This window comes from Zerene cesonia, chromosome 23, assembly GCF_012273895.1.
Source record: "Zerene cesonia ecotype Mississippi chromosome 23, Zerene_cesonia_1.1, whole genome shotgun sequence".
NCBI classification, from domain to species: domain Eukaryota; kingdom Metazoa; phylum Arthropoda; class Insecta; order Lepidoptera; family Pieridae; genus Zerene; species Zerene cesonia.
The window spans coordinates 1,229,703-1,251,055 of NC_052124.1; the positions used below are offsets into that span (position 1 = coordinate 1,229,703).

The window sequence follows — 21,353 nt, forward strand, 5'->3', positions numbered from 1 at the left end:
AGCTGGACAACTGGAATAACATATAGGCAACTTTTAATCCCGATATTCCTACGGGATACGGACTTACGCGGGTGAAACCGCGCGGCGCAGCTAGACTATTACAATCTGCAATCGTCAATAACATCTTAGCTATGTCAATAGATGGCATGAATTAAAAATTGCAATAGGCAATGTACCTAATGTCATAATAATAATAATTACTTATTCCTTTTTAGCGTTGATAAACTTTATTTACTTTAATAAAAAATTTTGCTGACTAATTTGAATTTGAATTAATATAATAAGTACTTTCTATATCTAATTAATCGCGCCTGTAACTTTATGTAAAGCAATTATTAAGATACTACATAATAGAAGAATGAAAAATAATATTTATCTTCTTATTAAGCCAATATTCCAGACCAATAATTATAATATGATGGATTAATACTAACATTGTTTATTTAATTTATGCGGACGGAACTTTCTCGAATACACAATTGAATTCTAAATTTTTGAAGACAGAATATTTTTATAGAATGAGTATACAAAGCTATATTTTATGGGTACTTCGATTCGATCGATTTTCGAAGAAGAGGCTGTACGACAATTTCTATGATTCTAGAAGCAAAAACAAATTTAGAAACCTCTATTTTAATTTTTGAAGACTTATTAAATGATACCTCAGTTAAAACCACGCTTACATGTAATATTACAAAGTTATATTTGTAATTAAGGATGTCATCACCATTGCTTCGGTGTAATGAAATAATATATTATAATAGTTTAAAAAAACTAAAAAACTTCGCTTTTATCATATTTTGCAAATTGAAAAATGGAATAATTTTATCAAATTAGTGTATTGTCATCGGTCCTCAATAAATCTACAAAGTTTGAACGAAATCTGGCCGTTTAAAGTGGGTCAAAATCGCGCCCAAAGAAGTTGGTTACAAACAAACATACAGGTGAAGCTAATAAAAAGCGTGTAAAAACCTAGCCTTTATAATAATAATTAATCTTTAGAATAATATTCCAGGCATCCCTTTTAAGAGCTATCGGCGTAAAAAATAATAAAAATTATTTAATATAGCAATAAAATACACAGCACACTTGGAGTAGTCAACAATGACAATTGAATATCTTTTAATAATCGTGCCGCCATTATATCGGTAAGTAGGTGGCGCTGTATGAATATATATTAGCCACCACTAAAAAATGTGTTTTTCAAATAAAATGTAGCCTATTCATCATCAGCCCATACACGTTCCCACTGCTGTCCCAGCAGGCCTCCTGTGAGGGTTCAGCCCATAATCCACCACGCTGGCCAAGTGCGGGTTGGCAGATGTCACATGTCGTCGAACTTTTGATTCTTGGACATGCCGGTTTGCTCACGATGTTTTCCTTCACCGTTTTAGGCAGTGGTGATGTTATTCACATGTGCCGATAAATTGAAAAATCATTTTATTTCCTGCACGCTCTGCCCGGTCTCGAACCCCGACTTATCGATTTTGAAGTCCGAGGTTCTCACCACTGAGCCACCACTGCTTAGATGAACTTTATGTTGCACAAATCATTTTTTTTTCGTTTTTTTTTAACATGATTGATGCACATACAAATATACAATCAGAAAAGTTACAAGCGTTTCAGCACCCGGTTTTAGCGTTTTAATGCGGAAGTACCACATCCCAAAGGAAAACATATGATGACATAGTAGCATGCTAATGTGTTTCGTACGTTGAATGGGAGACCTGGAGGCCATGCACAGAAACCGTCTGGTTACTGTTTTATTACAATGAATTGATCTCTCTCTCTTCTTTTTTTTTTATGTCACAGTCGGCAATGGAGCTGGTGGGTCGCCTGATGGTAAGCGCTACCACCGCCCATGAACATTCGTAGAGGCATAAGGTCCGTTACAGACCTTACGCCTCTACAAATGGATTGCTGACACTTTGGGAAGGGATTAAGAAGGGATTGGCGAGAGGAATAAAGGAAAGGACTGGGAAGGGAAGGAAAAGGATATGGGGCGTATATATGACTAATAAGAGGTTGATGGTGCACAACGCCAGAATTATTAAAATATAAATAAATAAATAAATAAACAAGATACAATTTATTTAGTACAATATCCTTGTATCCTCTATAATTTTTAGTAGTCTAGTACAATATCCTTTATAATTTTTTTAATACTACCGTGAGTTGATATCAAATAATTTTATAATTAAAATTCATAAGATGATGTAACCTTAATTATTACTTTTGTACATGGCTCAAGCCTAAGTTTTTTGTTCTGACTAGCTGACGCATTTAACATCGATCGTGTGTAATCGGTCATAAAAAATGGTTTAACTAATTTTTATATTATTATGTTATCTGTGGCTTAACACATTAATTATTTTATATTTTTTTCCGCGTTACCAGGTAATTAAGATAGATTTTCTATCTGCGTCAACACTTTTAGAAAATGTTTTTAAATACTTATATCTAAACCTATAAATTAAAAAATATTTTATATAAGTGGTATTTTACAAGTACATAATAGCAAATAAAGTTTTATTTTAACATTTTGAACTTACATAAAAAATCATTCTTGGTTTTTATTAACTTAGTTACTTAATATTAACTTAGTTACATGATATTTCTATAAAAAGACTTTTAAAAAAGTAATTTCATGAAACTATCTGTAAGTCTGTTTTTATTATACATAACTAAATAACTGTACTTCGGAAGCTTCTAGACTTGAAACATGGCGGAATAATTTTATGAAGAAAACTTACTACTCTTAGAAATCAAAAGGGATGTATTAGTATAATACTACCTACTACTACAACTATAGACTAACTAAAAATTAAAACAATAAGCAATCTTCGAAAAAAAAGTAAATTCGAAAAAAGAAAATTAAAACTAAAGTTTTTTTTTAAGTCGAAGGTGCACTACCTGTAAAAAACAAAATACGCGAATTGCCTCTATACATTTTTCGCGCCTTTTTTTGTCTTGAGCGAACTTGTTCAGCCTCTGCGATTGATCACAAAGTTGTGATTTGTGTTGTTATTCGCACGTGTGAAAACCTATATGCATTAAGATGTAAGTTAATATTTTATTGGCAATTTAAAAAAAATATTAATATAAATTAATTACTCCTTGAACGGTGTTTCGAATTCGATTCTAATCCATAATAATTAAGGAATTTTAAATGTTACGTATTATAGACGGCTGTATTTTTTATTATATTTAAAAATTGCATATAGTTTAGTCATACAATACTATGCGATTATGAGCCACAAAAAAATAATAACACTAACAAAACGTATTGAACATAAGGAAGAACCTCATACAAAAAATCATAGTAGGAAAGTCTCTGTTTGATGCATCAAACGGTTTTCATCCTAGCTTATTAGGTAATATACAAATTAATTTTAATACTAGACACTCACCCGGCGCCGCCCGGGTAGTAGCAACTATTATAGAGATGAAATATTATGTTAAACAACAAATGTTACATTTCTATAATATATATTTTGGATTTTGGACTTTTGGATTCTATAATCCAATCCGTTACTATAACGGTCCAACCCGGCTTTGCGCCTAACATGATTTTTTATGTCATAGCGGGCAACTAAGCAGGTGGTTCGCCTGATGGTAAGCGATCACCACCATCCATGAACATTCGTAGAAGTAGTGCCTGTGCGAACGCTTTGTCCGGTTTTAAGGAGTAACTGATGAAATAAGGAAAGGATTGATGTCAGGAAGGAAGGAATGGAGTAAGGAAAGGAAAAGGTATTTCCTAAGATTAGGGTTCCGTCAAACAAACGAAACCATCAGCTTTTTATTATTAGTACTCGTACGTCATACATGAAGCTTATTTTTTACGAAAAAATACTTGTAAAAACATGTTCAATTACAATTAAGCTCATATAACCTTAACCTTCCTCTGTATATTGTACCTACAATTTAAAAAGGACAATGCCTTAAAATATAATTGTTTCAAACCAATTCACGCCAATTTCGTCAGAAAATTTATACCTTCATTTCAAAATCATATATATATAAATGTGTAAATGCATTAAATTGTAATAATATATATCTATTATTAGCGTTTTTGACCTTAGCGAACACGGAAATATACAAGTATTATGATAGTTTCTATTCAAACGAGTATCTAAAAATTCACACACTAGGAATGGACTTGTATGTATTTCGCTAATGCGCTGCTTTTTAATGGTTGATAAAGAGAATATAAATGAGTTTTTCATAATGAAATCTTATAAATAAATATATTAGGTGACATTAACTTAAGAACAAACAATGAGGATGTATACGTATAAACTCAAACTCAAACTCAAGCATTTATTGATTCAAGTAGGCTGAAGGATCAATAACGCTCATAAACCGTCAAAATAAATAATTACAACCGCTTTGGAGCGCCAATCTTTAATTTAACATTTGCCACCGATTCCGAAACCAGATTCAACAGCCGGAAAGCGCCCGAAAGCAATTCAATGTGGGGATGGCATGCTTTAGCACGAATTGGGCCACCTCGGTCTGGGAAAGTCCCACACTCCCACAGAAAACCTGCGTGAAATTATAGCATTCTGCTGTGTTTCGTACGGTGACTGGGGGAGCCAGAGGCCCGTTTCCTATTTCTCTACAATTCCAGTCCATTACTTCTTTCCAGTCGCTAATCCTTTCCTTAACCCTTTCTCCTAAAGGGTGGCAGCGTAGTATATATATTACTACCGACCCGCCCCGGCTTCGTACGGGTGCAATAATACACGAAATAGATATAAACCTTCCTCTTGAATCACTCTATCTATGAAAATAAAACCCATCAAAATCTGTAGTGTCATGATAAAGATCTAAGCATACAGGCACGTTGACGGCAGAATTCGATGTCGATCTTTGTTTTATACGATGTCGTGACTAGCGACCTGCCTCTCGCACTGTTACGATAAACCATCCTCTTGTATGACTCTATATATTTACAAATCCGCATGAAAAGGTTGCGTAATTAAGTGGCTCTAAGCATACATACATCCAGACAGACAGCGGAAGCGACTTTGTTCTTACTATACTAAGTACTGACAAACGTATTATGACAAAACGTCGTTCAGGAAGACAATATTATCATCATAATTTTAGCACAGAATGACATTTAGAATATGTAAATTATAAACTTATATACATACATGTGTATGTATTTCATTAATTCTGGTTTTGTTAACAAATCTTATTCGATAAATTTGATTTAAGGAAAACTATGAACATAATATGCAGCCATAATCAATGGTCATATTAAATAATTCTCACATACAAACATAACAGATTAACACAACGACCGGTTTTTATGGTGTAACTCATAAAAAAAATGTTTATCAAAGTTACTTAATGTTCGCTTATAATGCGTTTGATAGAATTTGTTAATTAAGAAACGTTCTTTATTTAATATATATATATATATATATATATATATATATATATATATATATATATATATATATATATATATATATATATATATATATATATATACATATATATAGCCTATAGCCTTCCTCAATAAGTAAACAAACTGTTCGGCTGTATACTATTAGTATAGATAAGATCGTCCACAGACTTACCATAGACATAAATACAAAATACAAGTTACAAAAATATTATTTTAATACACAAGCTTCTTGGTAACTGAGTGAAAAAATGGTTAAAACTCATTAAAATAACCGTTCAAAATCTAGAAAATATTTGTCTGCAATTACATTTTTTTTACATTTAAATTAATTAATGTTTCGGTGGTAATTTTTTGTAGCTTAATTTTGTTAAGTTTCTCATGGTTTTTATTAACTTCGATGCAATTAAACTGAATTCCATTGTGTCGAAGGGGAAAATTATCGTCCTCTTTATTTAGGGTATTTTACAGAGCTTATTGTCTCTGAATATTGCTCAAGAGAACCCACTAAGGGTTCAATCACCACATCAGAAATAAAAATTCTGAATTTATTTTGGTAAAAACATCCGTATAAACTCATATACATTTGTAATTTCTAATGTACAAATTTCCTTAATTTAGGGATTAGATTGCGTTCGGCAATTAGGCAGGAGCTTATTCCGGTCACTCTGACGGGTGAAATTGGTACTATCCTTATTTTTTGCCTCCTTTAAATATCTCTCCATTTGCAATATCACAGATAACATAATACTATATATACTATATAGGCAATACATATGATAGCCTGAGAGAGATCGCTACCTAGGTATAAGACCATGTGTACATATTTTAAATTTAATTTATAATGTGTGCAATAAAGTATAAAATAAACAAATTAATAAAAAAATAACGAGTTGATCGAAAAAAATGTAGATCTACTTTCCATACGTGAAGGTAACCTCGGAAAACACGCGTTTAAAAATATATTAATTTGCGGAAACGAAAATAACAGTGAGTTAATCGGTCTTTTTATTAAAATTATACATAATTTATTGTGGTAAATTATCCAGCATCACAATTTTTTTTGAGGTTTGCCAGTTATATTGTTTTAATCGTTTTCGCGTAGATTTCTAGATAGCATAAAATATGAAAATTAAGATATTATTATTAATAGTGAAAATAACTCATTGATCCGCCTATGTTTAAAATCCAAGTTTGCAACAGAGTCCCCGTGGTTTATTATTTCTATAGGTCTAATCAAATTAGACCATATAATTATTATGATGGATCCATTAAACTGTAAGAATAAACCATTTACTAAATGTATCTAATCTCTTTTTATGAATTAAAGATTTTTTAACGGATTTGTTTCGCACACGTTACAGCGAGCGTGGTCACGGGGAGACTGATGGCTGCGTTTAAAATCCGTTAAAAATTCTTTAATTCCTAAATGTAAATACTCGCGTAAAATCAAACATAAGAAAATACTTTTTTTTTCTAGGTGTGATAAAGCAGCTATAGAACAGCCGATAGAGTTGGAATATAAGAAAACTGGTATAAATCCTGATGAAATAGCACTTCTTAGGCGATGGGTGAACACACAACCTCATTTACCATGGAGATATATATCAGGTAGGTAATCGATTTTATCTGATAGTATATATTTATTACGCCTTTAACTTAATCAGCTGTTCTATTAAAAGCCTAGAGTTTTAATTTAATATTAAATAATATTAGATACTAACGGTACGCCCCGGCTTTGCCCGTGGTATATATGGCCTTCCTCATTAAATGGGCAATTTAAAACTGAAATAATTTTTCAAATCGGACCAGTAGTTCCTAAGATTAGTGCGTTCAAACAAACAAAGAAAATCTTTAGCATTATAATATTAGTATAGATTAAATGCATACCGCGAGGTATAGCTACTATTATATATTAAACTTTCCAGATCTCGACTTGCTACTCTGCTACTACAGCTGCTACGGTAGCACGGCCGTCACGAAGCAAGTACTTGACCTCCACTTTACGCTGAAAACACATTTCACGAACTTCTTCAAGGACAGAGTTGTCGATCAGAACATCATAAGAGCATTGAAAACTGTGTAAGTATCAGTTGTTATACTTATTGGATGTTGTTGATATTTCTCGCCATAAGACCCTTTCTTGTGTCTTAACAGAACATTACAAAATGGTTTTCGAATTTCAAATTTTACGCTTATTTCCCGATTCATTTATATTAACAATAGACCGTCCCGGCTCCGCCCGGATATAATTGCTGCGGATTGCTGTTTTATCCCAAGGGAGCAGTTAGTCGGGATAAAAAATATCCTATCACCCAAGTCAGCTCATAACGTGTCTGTATAGTAAATTTCATCAAAATCCGTTCAGCAATTTCAGCGTGAATGACGGACAAACAAACTTTCACATTTATAGTATTAGTGTAATTAATAGTAATATTAAAACAATTAGTTTATTAATTCCTTAATTACTTCGTTTCTTTGTTATCTTGTCCATTGGCTACTTAGCTTATCTATAACTTCGTTAAACTGTTACTTATGTATTTGTTACTTTGTTATTGTATCAGTTCGTTACTATCTTCTTTGTAACTTCGTTGCTTTATGAAAAAATCAATTTAAATTTTCAGATTGATTATGCCTCTTGAGACGTTGTCATATGATGGCTACACAGTGGTCTACCATCGATTAATCGACACCGATGCTAAGAATTTTGTATACCAGCACATCACTAAGTATGAAATCTTAATTTACTGGTTTATATAATTCCTGTTCTGTATTATTAATTTAATTGCCTTTAAATAACAATGTTTCATTTGTTTATGAAAGAAATGACATCAGACGTAGTTATTCGATTTCTTCTTTTTAGTAAATAATTTTGATGGGAAAAAGTATTATGCAAAATGTTAAAAGAAACAAGTTACATTTTTTATTTATTAAACAGATGATAACAAGATTCTGCAAAATTTTTGAATGTAAATTATGAAACATTACAATGCCATAATTACATTTTAACAGTACATACTCATTTGAAAATCGATTTTAATTTGAATTTCGAACTCTTTTCATTTTTTTTAATACTTTCAGGGCAGCCCTAATGCTAATGGACGTCAAACAGTACGAATTGGGAACCGCCCCTGGTATCATACTTGTCGTGGACATGGTTGGAGTCACTTTGAGCCACATCGGTAAATTGGATCTGCTCACGTTACAGCAGTTCTTGTATTTTTTGCAGGTGAGTTCAATACCGACTGCGAAAAGATTGTGTTGGAATATGTATTTGTTACGCAATTTCCATAGTTGGAACTGCTATTTATAGAGAGCTAACCGTGACATTGTAAGTAACACTACAAATTGCGTTTAACTGTATGTAACGCGATTTCCATAGTTAGAAATTAGTTAGACTATTTATAGAACAGAGAGCTAACCCTGACTCCTGTAAGTAACACTACTTAAAACCGTCTTCACCGGCTAAGACAAGGTCCTTTGTTCCGCGCTCCCACTCCCGGCTCGGACCCGTTCGACTATGGCGCTCCGTCCCCCTCCATTCATGTGACAGGTTACGCCCAATGTTCGTGATTCCCATCAAGGGTGGTACCTTAAGCATGTCGATACCAGGGTTAACCTTCATTCACGCGTCCGTGTTAAAATGTAATAGCCCTTCAGGAAGACCACAAAAAAACTATAATTTGTAAATAAAAGAAAAATGGACACTGGGTCTTGACTGTAACATATGTTCCCTGACGGGCATAATCTGGGGATCTTCAAAGTTAGAGTGAACAGGTACCTTCTAGGGAAGCGCGCTCCATCTTAGACTACATCTACGCTTACCAGCAGGCGAGATGGTAGTCAAGCGCTTCTCTATCACACACTAAAAATATTTGATAGTTTTACGAGTCACAAACCACCCGCTTTTATGTTCGAGCAAAAGTGTTATTCTGTCTCATAAGCTACACCACTGCAAAGTATCATCAAAATCCGTTTGTGTTTTTCGCGTGAATAGTAACAAACATACATACAACCATCCTAACAATTTTTCGCATTTAAAACATTAACTGGATTGCAGGAAGACTTAAAGCCTATTCAGTCATAGGTAATTTAAACCGAATCGAATAATCCAAAGACACAGAACAATTTTTATTGTTTTTTATAATTGATTGATTAACTTTATAAAAACAAGGTTGATTCTGCATATATCAAAAAGATTTTATTAATTTTGATTAATCGATATTGACTTTTGGCTTTTTAATCAGTGTTTTTTATCTTTATATTACATTGTAGCTACTCAATACAGTTTAAAATATTAATTATACGTCTGTTATCTATTTAATATCATTTAGGATTCCGTACATAAAGGCCTACCGGAACCTTTTACAATTAAGAACTCTCTGTCTGTCCGTCCGCCTGTCGTATTGTGTCGGCTGTATCTCATGAACAGTGATAGTATGGCAGTTTTATATTAGAGATATTTTTTTTTTGACACTAATAACAAATAACAAAAAATCGAGGTAAATCAAGCGTCAGGATTTGCATGGGTGAGCAATTTTTATGCACCTTTAGCTTTAGCTTGTATAGATGTATAGATAGATAGATAGATGGATAGTACTTAATTGCACACAAATTTACATAAAGACATAGGCAAAACACAAACAAAAGAGAAAATATGCACAAATTGCGGTTTTGTCGCTAGGTAGCGATCTCATCCAGACTATCAAATAAAATAAAAAAGAGAAACATTTTAAAAGCTCATATGTACGGAATCGTTAGTGAAATCCGCTAGATATCTGGAATATGGGATTTATTTATACATTAAACTATACGTCTCTTAATTTAACAAAGAATTAAACAATTTATTTAAACAAAAAATCACTTTGTATAAGTCACTATATTGTATTAGTATTGCTTATCTATTTTAAGACTTCATTTGAAGTGAATTCAATGTTACAATGTTTGACTTCTTTATCGGGCATGATGCCAATAAATATAATTACATTTTTATTTATTACTTTATATGAGGTCTTTCCAAAACTGCAAATAATCAATGGCCAGTTTTGAAGTGTTTGGAATACTGAAGTAATATATTTCAATGGTCTTAAACTCTTTTGACTAAAGACAAAATTCTTATGAACAGCAAATAAAGATGTAGAGGTTGTAAGAAAGCAGTTCATTATTTGTTTGAAAGCGTTTTGCCACCTTTTCTCACTCATTAATTTCACTACCAGCAGTAGACCCCACGTGTCTTAATTTTAAAATAACCTACCAAAAATTAACTCATTTGTTTCAGGAAGCACTGTTAGTCAGACTTAAAGGGATACACTTTATGAATGCTCCGTCCTTCGTTGACAAGCTCCTGATGCTGATGCGGCCATTTTTGAAGAAGGAGCTAATGGACATTCTGCACATACACCAAGTGGGGTCCAAAGGAATCGAAAAGTATTTCCCCCTTGAAGCCTTACCGAAAGAATCTGGTGGACAGTATTTGAGCATGTCCGAAGTTGTGCGTGAGTATAGATTATGCAAATTTTGGGGGGATTTTTGGGTTAAAGAAGAGTCGTAGACGTACGAGAGAATAAATATTTTAAGAAACAAATGTCTCTTAAAATATTTATTCCTGAATAGGACTCTGGTTTCTAGTTTATGAATGTTCATATTACTGATTTATTTGGGGTATTTATCAAAAATATGTATTTATTGTTACTCCATTGCTAGGCGCTTAATTATTTGAGCGTTTTTTTATAAAACGCTTACCCAGATAGTGCCAGCATTTTATTAGTAACCGAAGATGTATACATACCAGAGTAGGAGGCCCATATCCTGTTCCTTTCCCAGTCCATTCCTTTATTCATTGTAGATGCGTAAGGTCTGCAATCGATCATATCCTCTTGCCACTTCAAATGTTCATGGGCGGTGCTAGAACTTAATAAAAATGAAAAAAATAACTCATGAATAATTTAATTAAAGGTTACTTTCCAATTGCAGAATCAAATATTGAAAAACTACAAGTGAATACGCGTTTCTTTGAGGAAGAAGCCAAGAAACGTGTGACAGAATCGGAGAGGCCTGGAAAGCCTAAATCTATTAATGACATTTTCGGCGGAGTGGAAGGTTCCTTTAAGAAGCTGGAAATTGATTAATTCGTATTTTTGTGTACAATTTATTAGTGATATAAGCAAAAGAAGTTATATATAAGAATGTTGGTAAAATATTAAACAAACAATGTCGTTTCTATTAATTAAATTTAAAGAACAACGTACATTTAAATTGCAGTTATTTGAATGATTTTAAGACAACACGGTTTGATAAAAAAGAAGGTATTTCAAGTTTATGTTACTAGAATGAACAAGATAAATTATATATTCATAACTATATTTCGACTTTCGGCTTTGCTCGCGTTGTCTATATAAATTTAGTACTTCGTGGTATACCGATAACTTAATAATGCAATCTAACACCATATCTCATCATATAATTTTTTTTCAGTGGTTTTTACGTGATTAATAAATTATAAATGTACAGAAATGTTCTGATTACTATTTTGTTATATCTATATCTTTATATATATTACGTGTCACGTTGTTTGTCCGCGATGGACTCCTAAACTACTCAACCGATTCTAATGGCATTTGCACACCATGTGCAGTTTGATCCAACTTAAAAGATAGGATACTTTGTATTATTTCAATCACGATAAATAACTAGCCGGGCGGAGCCGGGGCGTGCAGCTATCACAACGTTAGTTACCTTCCTCCTCATCCATACTCCTCCCAAACGGCTGGACCGATTCTCGTGAAATTTATTTGTTATATCGGGTAGGTCTGAGAATCCGTCAGGTCAACTAGTTATGTACAGATATTTAAGTTTATCACAGGTTAATATTGTAATGAAATATCATTCAATTATTACTTCGTATTTTATTTTAACCAGCTTTCACCTACAGTCTTATCAACACTAAATACTATAAAAACATTTTTTTTATGTTTAAAATCGTCATTGACATAGAAAATGATTCAATTTATGATTAATGATTCAGTCCACCGTGAAACCAAGGAACAGAGAACTAAAGGAATTATCATAATAAAAAATAAAACCCCCAGAAAACTATCCATACTAATATAAAGCTGAAGAATTTGTTTGTTTGTTTGAACGCACTAATCTCAGTAACTACTGATCCGATTTGAAAAATTCTTTTTGTGTTAGATATTTTACTGAGAAAGCCCATTTATTGAGGAAGACTATAGGCTTTATATGTACCACGGGCGAAGCTGGAGCGGACCACTAGTCAAAAATAAAAACCATAATTTTAGTGGGTATTATAAAAAAAACTGCTATCCATGACCTACAGATGTAATTCACAGTAATTCACCAACCTTGAACTGACGTATATCGTTGATTACAACTTGCACCGATCGACTACAGGATATATAGATAAATGTAATGGCAGCGAACAAAACAACTTCGGTCCCGTGACTTTGTCCATTACGAATTTATTTTACGGTAAATCAGAAACTTTTTTTTTTTTTTTTAATGTCATAGCGGGCAACTGAGCTTGTGGTTCGCCTGATGGTAAGCAATCACCACCGCCCATGAACATTCGCAAAGGTAGGGCCTCTGCGAATGCGCTGCCCGCTTTTTTAGGGTAAGGGAAAAGGAATGGATTAACGACTGGAAAGAAGGAATGGACTGGGGCGGGTGAGGAAAAGGAAACGGGCCTCCGGCTCCCCCACTCACCGTACGAAACACAGTGGACCACTATTTCACACTGGTTTTCTGTGGGGGTGTACTTCCCCGGTGCGAGCTGGCCCAATTCGTGCCGAAGCGTGCTCGACTACCACAATAACTTACATTCAAGGCAGGCATGAATAAATGTTTTTTATATATATGGACATATAATGATAATGTTCAGATAGAGTGGTAGCGACTACACTTCAATGTATTAACCACTTGGTTTGGCTGGCAAGAGTTCAGATATCCTTTGAATACATATTTCCGGCTTAGAAGTAGGTTTAATTTATTTTCATGTCATGTTGGAATTCAGAACTAGCCAGTGGTACGTAAAAAAACTACAAAAACAAGGCTCTTCAGCGTTGAGGAATTCCACTATTCACCGTCTGACTCCATCATCAGATTAACTCAATATAGTTAATTGCATTGATTGTTAATTTTTCCTCCATTTCCATGACATAACCAGATCCTGACTGTATGATAATAGGACTACTCTTTCGAACTAAAACGATTTAAATTATAAATATAAAATATCAATGAAAAATCATACAGAACAACATAGAACCTCTTTTTTTGAAAGTCGGTAAAAAATTGTCACTAACGTTATTTCCACATACGTATTCAAGTGTATTATTGCATTATAAAATCTTTATTGTGTCATAACGTTATGTAAACTCTGAATTATTCATAAAAACAAGTCATTAAGACGATAAGAAAATCTGTTTTTAAATGATATTTCGTTAGTCTACGTCTAGCCAGCGTCAGTGTATACTGCCTAGTGAAGGTGCCAGTTAAAATAAAAATCACACCTTATAGTGACCCATAACCTCTGAAGTAAGGTACAATCAGAGACGCAAATACAAATCTGAATGGGATAAAAAGGGACGAACTGTTAAACTGACTTCAGACCGAAAGATTATCCGATAGATTTGAATACAAATTCAATATGAAATTCGAGTTTGCGAAAATATGTTAAATCCAAACACACACACATATTTATTGTTATATAAAAATATTCTGATAGCATATCTGTCTGTGAGATTATAGGATAGGACTTACTACCACGATTAATATCAGAAAAGATTGTGCAAAGAAACACGTGTATTGTGTGCGTATGCCAGTTCACGAATTTTAATTTATCAGGTAAGTTTTTAAATGCATTATAAGATGTTTATTATTTTTTTATTACTTGCAAAGGCTTCAGGCCAACTTCAGGCACACTCATTGTTATTATACTGCGATAAATGCGCCTATTCAGAGCATATGAATATTTGTACATTAAATCACACCTTCTTTTTAATATAAATCAAGTCAAATAAAGTCTTTTGTCAACGGAAAATATCTATGGTTGACAATAAATGTTTATTATTATTATTATGTTTCTCATTTCCATAATAATAATTTATTATTATTATTATTAAAACAATATACCTACTAGTAAACAATTGTGCAAGTTATTTCGTTTTTTGTTTGCATCATAACAAAAGCCGCCCTATGCACGTTATATCCTATCTCTTTCTTATTTTATTGTTTCATGTGTGCAATAAAGGATATTTTTATTTTTTATTTTATTTATAAAAGGTACCTTACAGCTAATTTTACATTATCTGATTAATTATCACAATAAATACGCCAATTACAAGGTACACCAATAGCTGGTTAAATATATGTGGCATACAATTTCTAAAAACGTTATTTTAAGAACTGACAATAAATGTAAAAATTAAATTACATGAAACAAGTCTGTATACCCACATGCATTTGTGTGTGTGTGTGTGTCTGTATGTGTGTGTGTGTGTGTGTGCGTGTGTGCATATTTCATTCTTTTCATTTCAATTCAAATAATAAGTAATACCTAAGGGATTTTATATATGAATTCTTAGGTTTTCAGGGTTCATGTTTATTTCAACAAATGGTCTTCATCAAATGGCTTAAATAATGTTTAATATATGATTTTCTAATTGCAATTAAATAAGTGACGGTTATAAAGAATTATGTACGTCAATGATTAACTATAAATATTGTTATCAGTAGAAAATAATGAATAATTAATGATTTTATCATATTCCGTTAATTTTTTTTTAAGTCATAGTCGGCAATGGAGCTGGTGGGTTGCCTGATGATAAGCGCTACCACCGTCCATGAACATTTGGAGAGGCGTAAGGTCAATTGCAGACCTTACGCCTCTACAAATGGAATGCCGACTTTAATTGGGAAAAAGATAGGAGAAGATTGATGAGAGGAATAAAGGAAAGGACTAGGAAGGGTGAGGAAAAGGATATGGGCCTCCGGCTCCACTCACCGTACGAAACACAATAACATGCTATTATTTCACGCCGGTTTTCTGTGGGAGTGTGGTACTTCCCCGGTGCGAGCTGGCCCAATTCGTGCCGAAGCGTGCTCGACTCCCACAGTAAAATTCATGACATAGTAATGACATGAAAGATCTACCCTCGTATTTACAATTTTTCATTCTCTATTTCACTTCATTCGATTTTCATATTTCGAGTCAAACAATAGACAGAGGCCATGTTTTTTTGTGAACTTCTTACAATGTCTTTATATAAATCCTATTGTTAACTGAATAATGGAAAATAAACATAGAAAACTTCACGCTCGACCAACGTGCAAAGCAGCCCTTAATTAATGTATTAGCGTACTAGACCATACTAAAGCTTTAATTTAAATAGGTTCAACGTATCAAAATGGAGGTCAAGGAGTTTCCAGTAGAAGAAGAGTACAAGAAAGGTACTGGTGTAACTCCTGATGATGTAGCCAAGATTCGGAAATGGTTGCAAACACAGCCGCATTTACCAGAAAAATATATTACAGGTATAGCTTTAGGTCACTCCAAGATATGTAAATAAAAAGATGATAAAAAAGCGTATAGGAATTATTTTAAAGTGTAGTTATTATAATGTCATTTTCAACCGGCATCACAAGTGTCATTAGGCATTTAATTCTGGCATTTGAGCCACGACGTACACAAACTGTTGGGCATGTTTTTAGCATTGAAAAGATGCATTATCTCTGTGTGAAAATTATGTGATCTGAGTACAGGATGGCACAGAAAAATGTCTCGGAAGATTTGTCGAGACTGGCACTATGTGCAGTTTGCAATTTGTTTTATTATGTTTACTCACCTCCTGCCCATGGGAATGAAATGTTCCACGCTGGAAAGAGTAGCCATCAACTAATAGCCTATATCCTCACTATCCTACCAAAACGTACAAATGTAAAAAAAGACAAAGAAACAAAAAAAGTCTGCCTTACGTGTAGCACATGGTTATCTTTGTAGCACCACGCTTTTTAAAATAAGTCCACCCGTTTATTCTTAGTTATGTCCAGAAATTATGGTGTTAAATAAACATGCTTCCTTTCTCCTTCTTTCTAATGAGGATAATATTATATTTATTGTTTTCCCAAAATTTCAGACTTGGACATCATACACGCATATTACAGTTGCAATAATAGCATTGAAGTCGCCAAACAATTAATGGATCTAAATTATTCATTACGAACACACTTTACATCTTATTTCAAGGATCGTTTATTTGACTCCAAAACGGAGGGGATATTAAAAAAACAGTACGTACTTTCAACCCACTTTAAAGAACAGATTTAAATTGTTACCTCAGAACTTCTGACTGGGTGAACCGATTTTGATAATTATTTTCGTAATTGATAGCTGCTGATGACATGTGGTCATATGCATATGCAAAATTAATAGAGAAAATATAAGTGTGTTGTTGTTATGTGTCTCAATTCACATTCTTGTGTTTACCAGATTAAAAAGATCGAATTAAGTACCTCAATTGATGTATAGCTAAAAAACTTTACATATGCCAATATAAAATTCTAATTGGGGAACTACCTCAATAAGAGCTTTAAATAATTTTAGTACATTACAAATATCAACTTGATAGAGGAGTCTCCTGATAAAATTTCAGGTTGTTCGTGTTTCTCCCCGGAAAATCAAAAGCCGGTAATACAATTTTGTACACCCATGGATTGAACACTGACCCGAGCACATTCGACGTTGCTGATAATATGAAGTAAGTAGCGTATAAAATCTTACTAATCCTACTAATATTATAACCTAAAATATATAACGTAAGTTGGTAAGTATGGATGGATGGATGGATGTATGGATGGATGGATGTATGGATGTTTTTTTATGTCATAGCGGGCAACTGAGCTAGTGGTTCGCCTGATGGTAAACGATCACCACCGCCCATGAACATTCGCAGTGGCTCAGTCCTCTGAGAATGCGCTGCCCGCTTTTAAGGGATTAGAGATAAGGAAAGGATTGATGACTGGAAAGAAGGAATGGACTGGGAAGGGCTGGGAGAAGGAAATAGGCCTCCGCCTCCCCCACTCACCGTACGAAACACAATAGCAAGCTATTATTTCACGCCGTTTTCTGTGGGGATGTGGTACTTCCCGGTGCGAGCTGGCCCAATTCGTGCCGAAGCATGCTCGACTCCCACCATAAATTATATGACACTATGACATTTTGTATAGAGATAGATTATAGTCTGGGTTAGCACATAGTCTTTTTACCCGGTTACCAAGCGAGTGACGTCACAGCTAGTAAGGAAACGTGTTTTAACTGTAAAATATATGTACACTTTGATTTTAATGTGCCACTAACTTACCTTTGAAGTGGCGAAATTTTAACTAATGATGTCGAATTATCACTGTTGACTACTATCTTTCGAAGTTTGATACAAAAACGTAACGCGCTTAGTAATTTATTATATATATTAAATTAGACACATGATGTGTAAATTTGATTAAAATCGGTTGAGTAGTTTAGGAGTCCATCGCGGACAAACAATGTGGCACGTAATTTATATACATTAAGATAATAAATCTGAAGAGTCTAAATGGGCTAATCTCAAGAACTATTGGTCCGATTTGAAAAATTATTTCATAGTCTATTTATGAAAGCTAGTTTTCATTGAGTTCCGAAATAACTTCAAACACATTTAAAGGAAAGTGTTTTCTAGGGCTTTCTTCATGAGTATTGACTTCTGGCAGTATGAATGTGGTACAGCACCAGGCCTGGAGCTCGTGGTCAACTTCGTAGGTTACAACATGAGTCATGCACCGAAAATTGATTTGAAAAACGTGCAGCAGTTTTTGTATTATGTACAGGTTAGTCTTTGTACTACAACTGATTTTTGAATTGTATTAGTACTTATGCTCCAGGGAAAAACTGGTACTATATTATCTCAATTTGACGACACATTAGCATATGCATAACGATTTAGGACGTCTCGATCAGATAAAAAAAATATTAAGAGATATGTGTTAGATATAAAGAAACAACACACACAACTAATAATTTTATTTCAACAAAAAACGTCACCGATCGGCCCAGAAGAAGGGGGTACTATTTCAGATACGAAAAATAGGACCAATTGACAATAACTTCCTATGAAACAAAAAACGAATATAGCCTAGCTGTGATATAAAACAAAAGAAGTTTATTAATTTCATTCATCAAAAAGTTACTTATTATTCCTGTTTCTAATTACATCTAAATGCTGTGGTTTATCTGTAAAACGTTACTAGCTGACGAATTTCGCATTGACAATATTAAGTAGTTTTGAAACTATTTTTTATTACTCGTTAACGAAAATTTTACAAGAAACTTAAAAATATATACATATATTAATAACAAGTAAAACAGAAGAAGAGTACAATTCGTTGGGCGGCCTTATCACTCAGAAGTGATCTCTTCCAGGCAACTCGGGCAAAAGGTAACAAGCATTAATTGAGTACTGGCGGGTCGAGAAACAAAATAGCAAAATAACATATACATATACATAATATAATATATACATATACACAAATACATAACTATGTATAAAAATGATACGAATTGTTTCATATACCAGAATTAGATTATGAGTAGGATGAACCGGATAACTTTGAATGCTAATAAGAATCAACAACTTGTTTTTCAAGATCAAATTAGGCCATTCATAGACAAAATGCTCATTTATAATATGAAAAGTAATAAAATAACTTGTTAAAAAGTTCAAATAGGCCAACATTAAAATAGTTATCTATTTATACTTCTCCAAGTATTTGCTAAAAATCGAGCAAACTATCAGAAGTAAGTCAAGAAGAGTATAATTAGTCACACATTAACTATAAAGATTTAGTCTCAGGAAATAGAATAATAATTCGTATTGCTTTTTTCCTTGATAAGTGCTGCTTTTTCTATCCCTGATTAAGTCGATAAAATCATATAAAAGTTCTGTGAAAGTGGACATAAAACTGGCATGTTTTTGATATAACTTACCTTTTTTAGAAAAAAAGAAATAGCTTAACGTTAACCTTTGATCCCCCTAAATAGCATTATTAAAAAACATAGGTACCTTTTGCTCTTTATTTCTAATATTAAAGCCAATGTCTCCACCTGAATTCATTAGTTATTTCAAATGTCTATGGCTATTTGATAGCATTTCTGTGGTCACAATAGTAAACTATGTGAATGGCTTTTTCTTTTATGGTCTAATAAAAAATTTATGTTGTCATTATCCTAACTAGCCCATCATTATATAATTTGAATTTAAGGGCTATTTTTTCAAAACAATATTTTTAACAAGATTACACCTGCTCGTATACTATGATATGTCCTAAGAATTATCGTTATTTTCATATTGTTATTTGTTGTGTAATACTTTATTGGTGGTTAAGTTAAAACCAAGGATAGAAAAATCAGCCCTTAATAAAAAAAAAATAATATTCAAATGTCAGCATCAATTCAAATATTAAAAAAAGTCACAATGGAAACTGATACTCGTTTTGCCATCGTATACATTTTTTTAAAATATTGAATAAGCAACCGGTGATACAAATATATTAAAATGCTGATCTGATATCTTAATTGTTATTTTTTTATAACTTTGTCGTGATATTAACATACTTATCTGCACCTACGCATGGAAGATACACGATTCACTAATTTATAAATGTATTATTAACACTATAAATGTGAAAGTTTGTGAGGATGGATGTATGTGTATGTGTTACTTTTTCCCGCAAAAACTACTACTACTACTACTACTACTACTACTACTGAACCGATTGCGTTGACATTTGGTACGTAGATAGTAGCTGGACAACTAGAATAACAACACATAAGCAACTTTATATCCCGATATTCCTACGGCATACGGACTTAGGCGGGCGGGGCGCAGCTAGTACAAAATAATTACCAGATAATTTACTTTTAGAATAAATTTTTACATCTTTCAGAAAGCAATACCAATAAAATTGAAGAAGATACATCTACTGAACTCGCCTCCCTTCATTGAAAGGCTTATGAACATGATGAAACCCTTTATAGCAAATGAACTAATACATGTTGTGCTACCACACTCTGAGGGATTCAAGACTTTACAAGAATATATCCCGGTCGAGGCCTTCCCTAAGGATATTGGTGGAAATAGCAAGACACTAAATGAATTCCTAGGTAAGAATTGAATAGAGATTAATATAGGGCAAGCCATGTGTAAATATGGAAAATAGTATAGAAAACTAAGAATAGAAGCCAAGTTAAATATAAAAGTGCTATATGAATCAGGATTATTAAGATAATATTACAATATTATATTACAGTATTATATTGATCATTAGTGACAGCAAGATAAACAAAATATAAATGAAATGATATAATTTTAATAGGCCTATAATCTGTTAAATACACTTGATAAGAATATTCTAGATTTCATCTATCATAGATTATAAATCCATGAAAATCCCTTATTACGCGACGATATTTTAATACGAAAGAAAAACTTAACATTAATTTTAATTTTCTAACGTTTATATTTCCAGATGAAGTAATAAATAAGTTGAGAGCGAATAAAAGTTTTTTCGAACATGAAAACAAGAAGAGAGTGGTGGAATCGCTGAGGCCCGGGAAACCGAAAACTTATACTGATATATTTGGTGGTGTAGGAGGATCCTTTAAAAAACTAGATATTGATTAGTAAATTGTTTGTTATACTCATTTAGTATTATTCAATCTGCCTTAACCTTGACTCAATTTTTTTAATAGAAAATCGGGGATGCGTAATCAATGTTAAATGCTTATGTGATATATCTTATTTAACACATTGAATTTAAAACAGGTAATAATATCGTCAACAAACCATCGAGTCCACATGACCGGTCATTTTAATCCGTTCAAAATATT

At 32.9% G+C, this 21,353-nt stretch overlaps 2 protein-coding genes across 2 annotated transcripts; both read left to right on the plus strand.

The window, feature by feature from the left end:
- The first annotated feature begins 2,999 nt into the window (after positions 1-2,999).
- Positions 3,000-11,597, plus strand: LOC119836228 (alpha-tocopherol transfer protein-like). Its single transcript, XM_038361497.1, has 7 exons — positions 3,000-3,060; positions 6,900-7,030; positions 7,348-7,501; positions 8,044-8,148; positions 8,501-8,648; positions 10,698-10,914; positions 11,393-11,597. Coding segments are annotated over exons 1-7 (912 nt in total). The 5' UTR covers positions 3,000-3,058; the 3' UTR covers positions 11,548-11,597.
- A 2,309-nt stretch (positions 11,598-13,906) lies between these two features.
- On the plus strand, positions 13,907-21,161 carry LOC119836229 (alpha-tocopherol transfer protein-like). Its single transcript, XM_038361498.1, has 7 exons — positions 13,907-14,278; positions 15,826-15,967; positions 16,570-16,723; positions 17,086-17,190; positions 18,148-18,295; positions 20,411-20,627; positions 20,993-21,161. The coding sequence occupies exons 2-7, from the start codon at positions 15,841-15,843 to the stop codon at positions 21,145-21,147; spliced, it is 906 nt and encodes a 301-aa protein (XP_038217426.1). The 5' UTR covers positions 13,907-14,278; positions 15,826-15,840; the 3' UTR covers positions 21,148-21,161.
- The last annotated feature ends 192 nt before the right edge of the window (positions 21,162-21,353 follow it).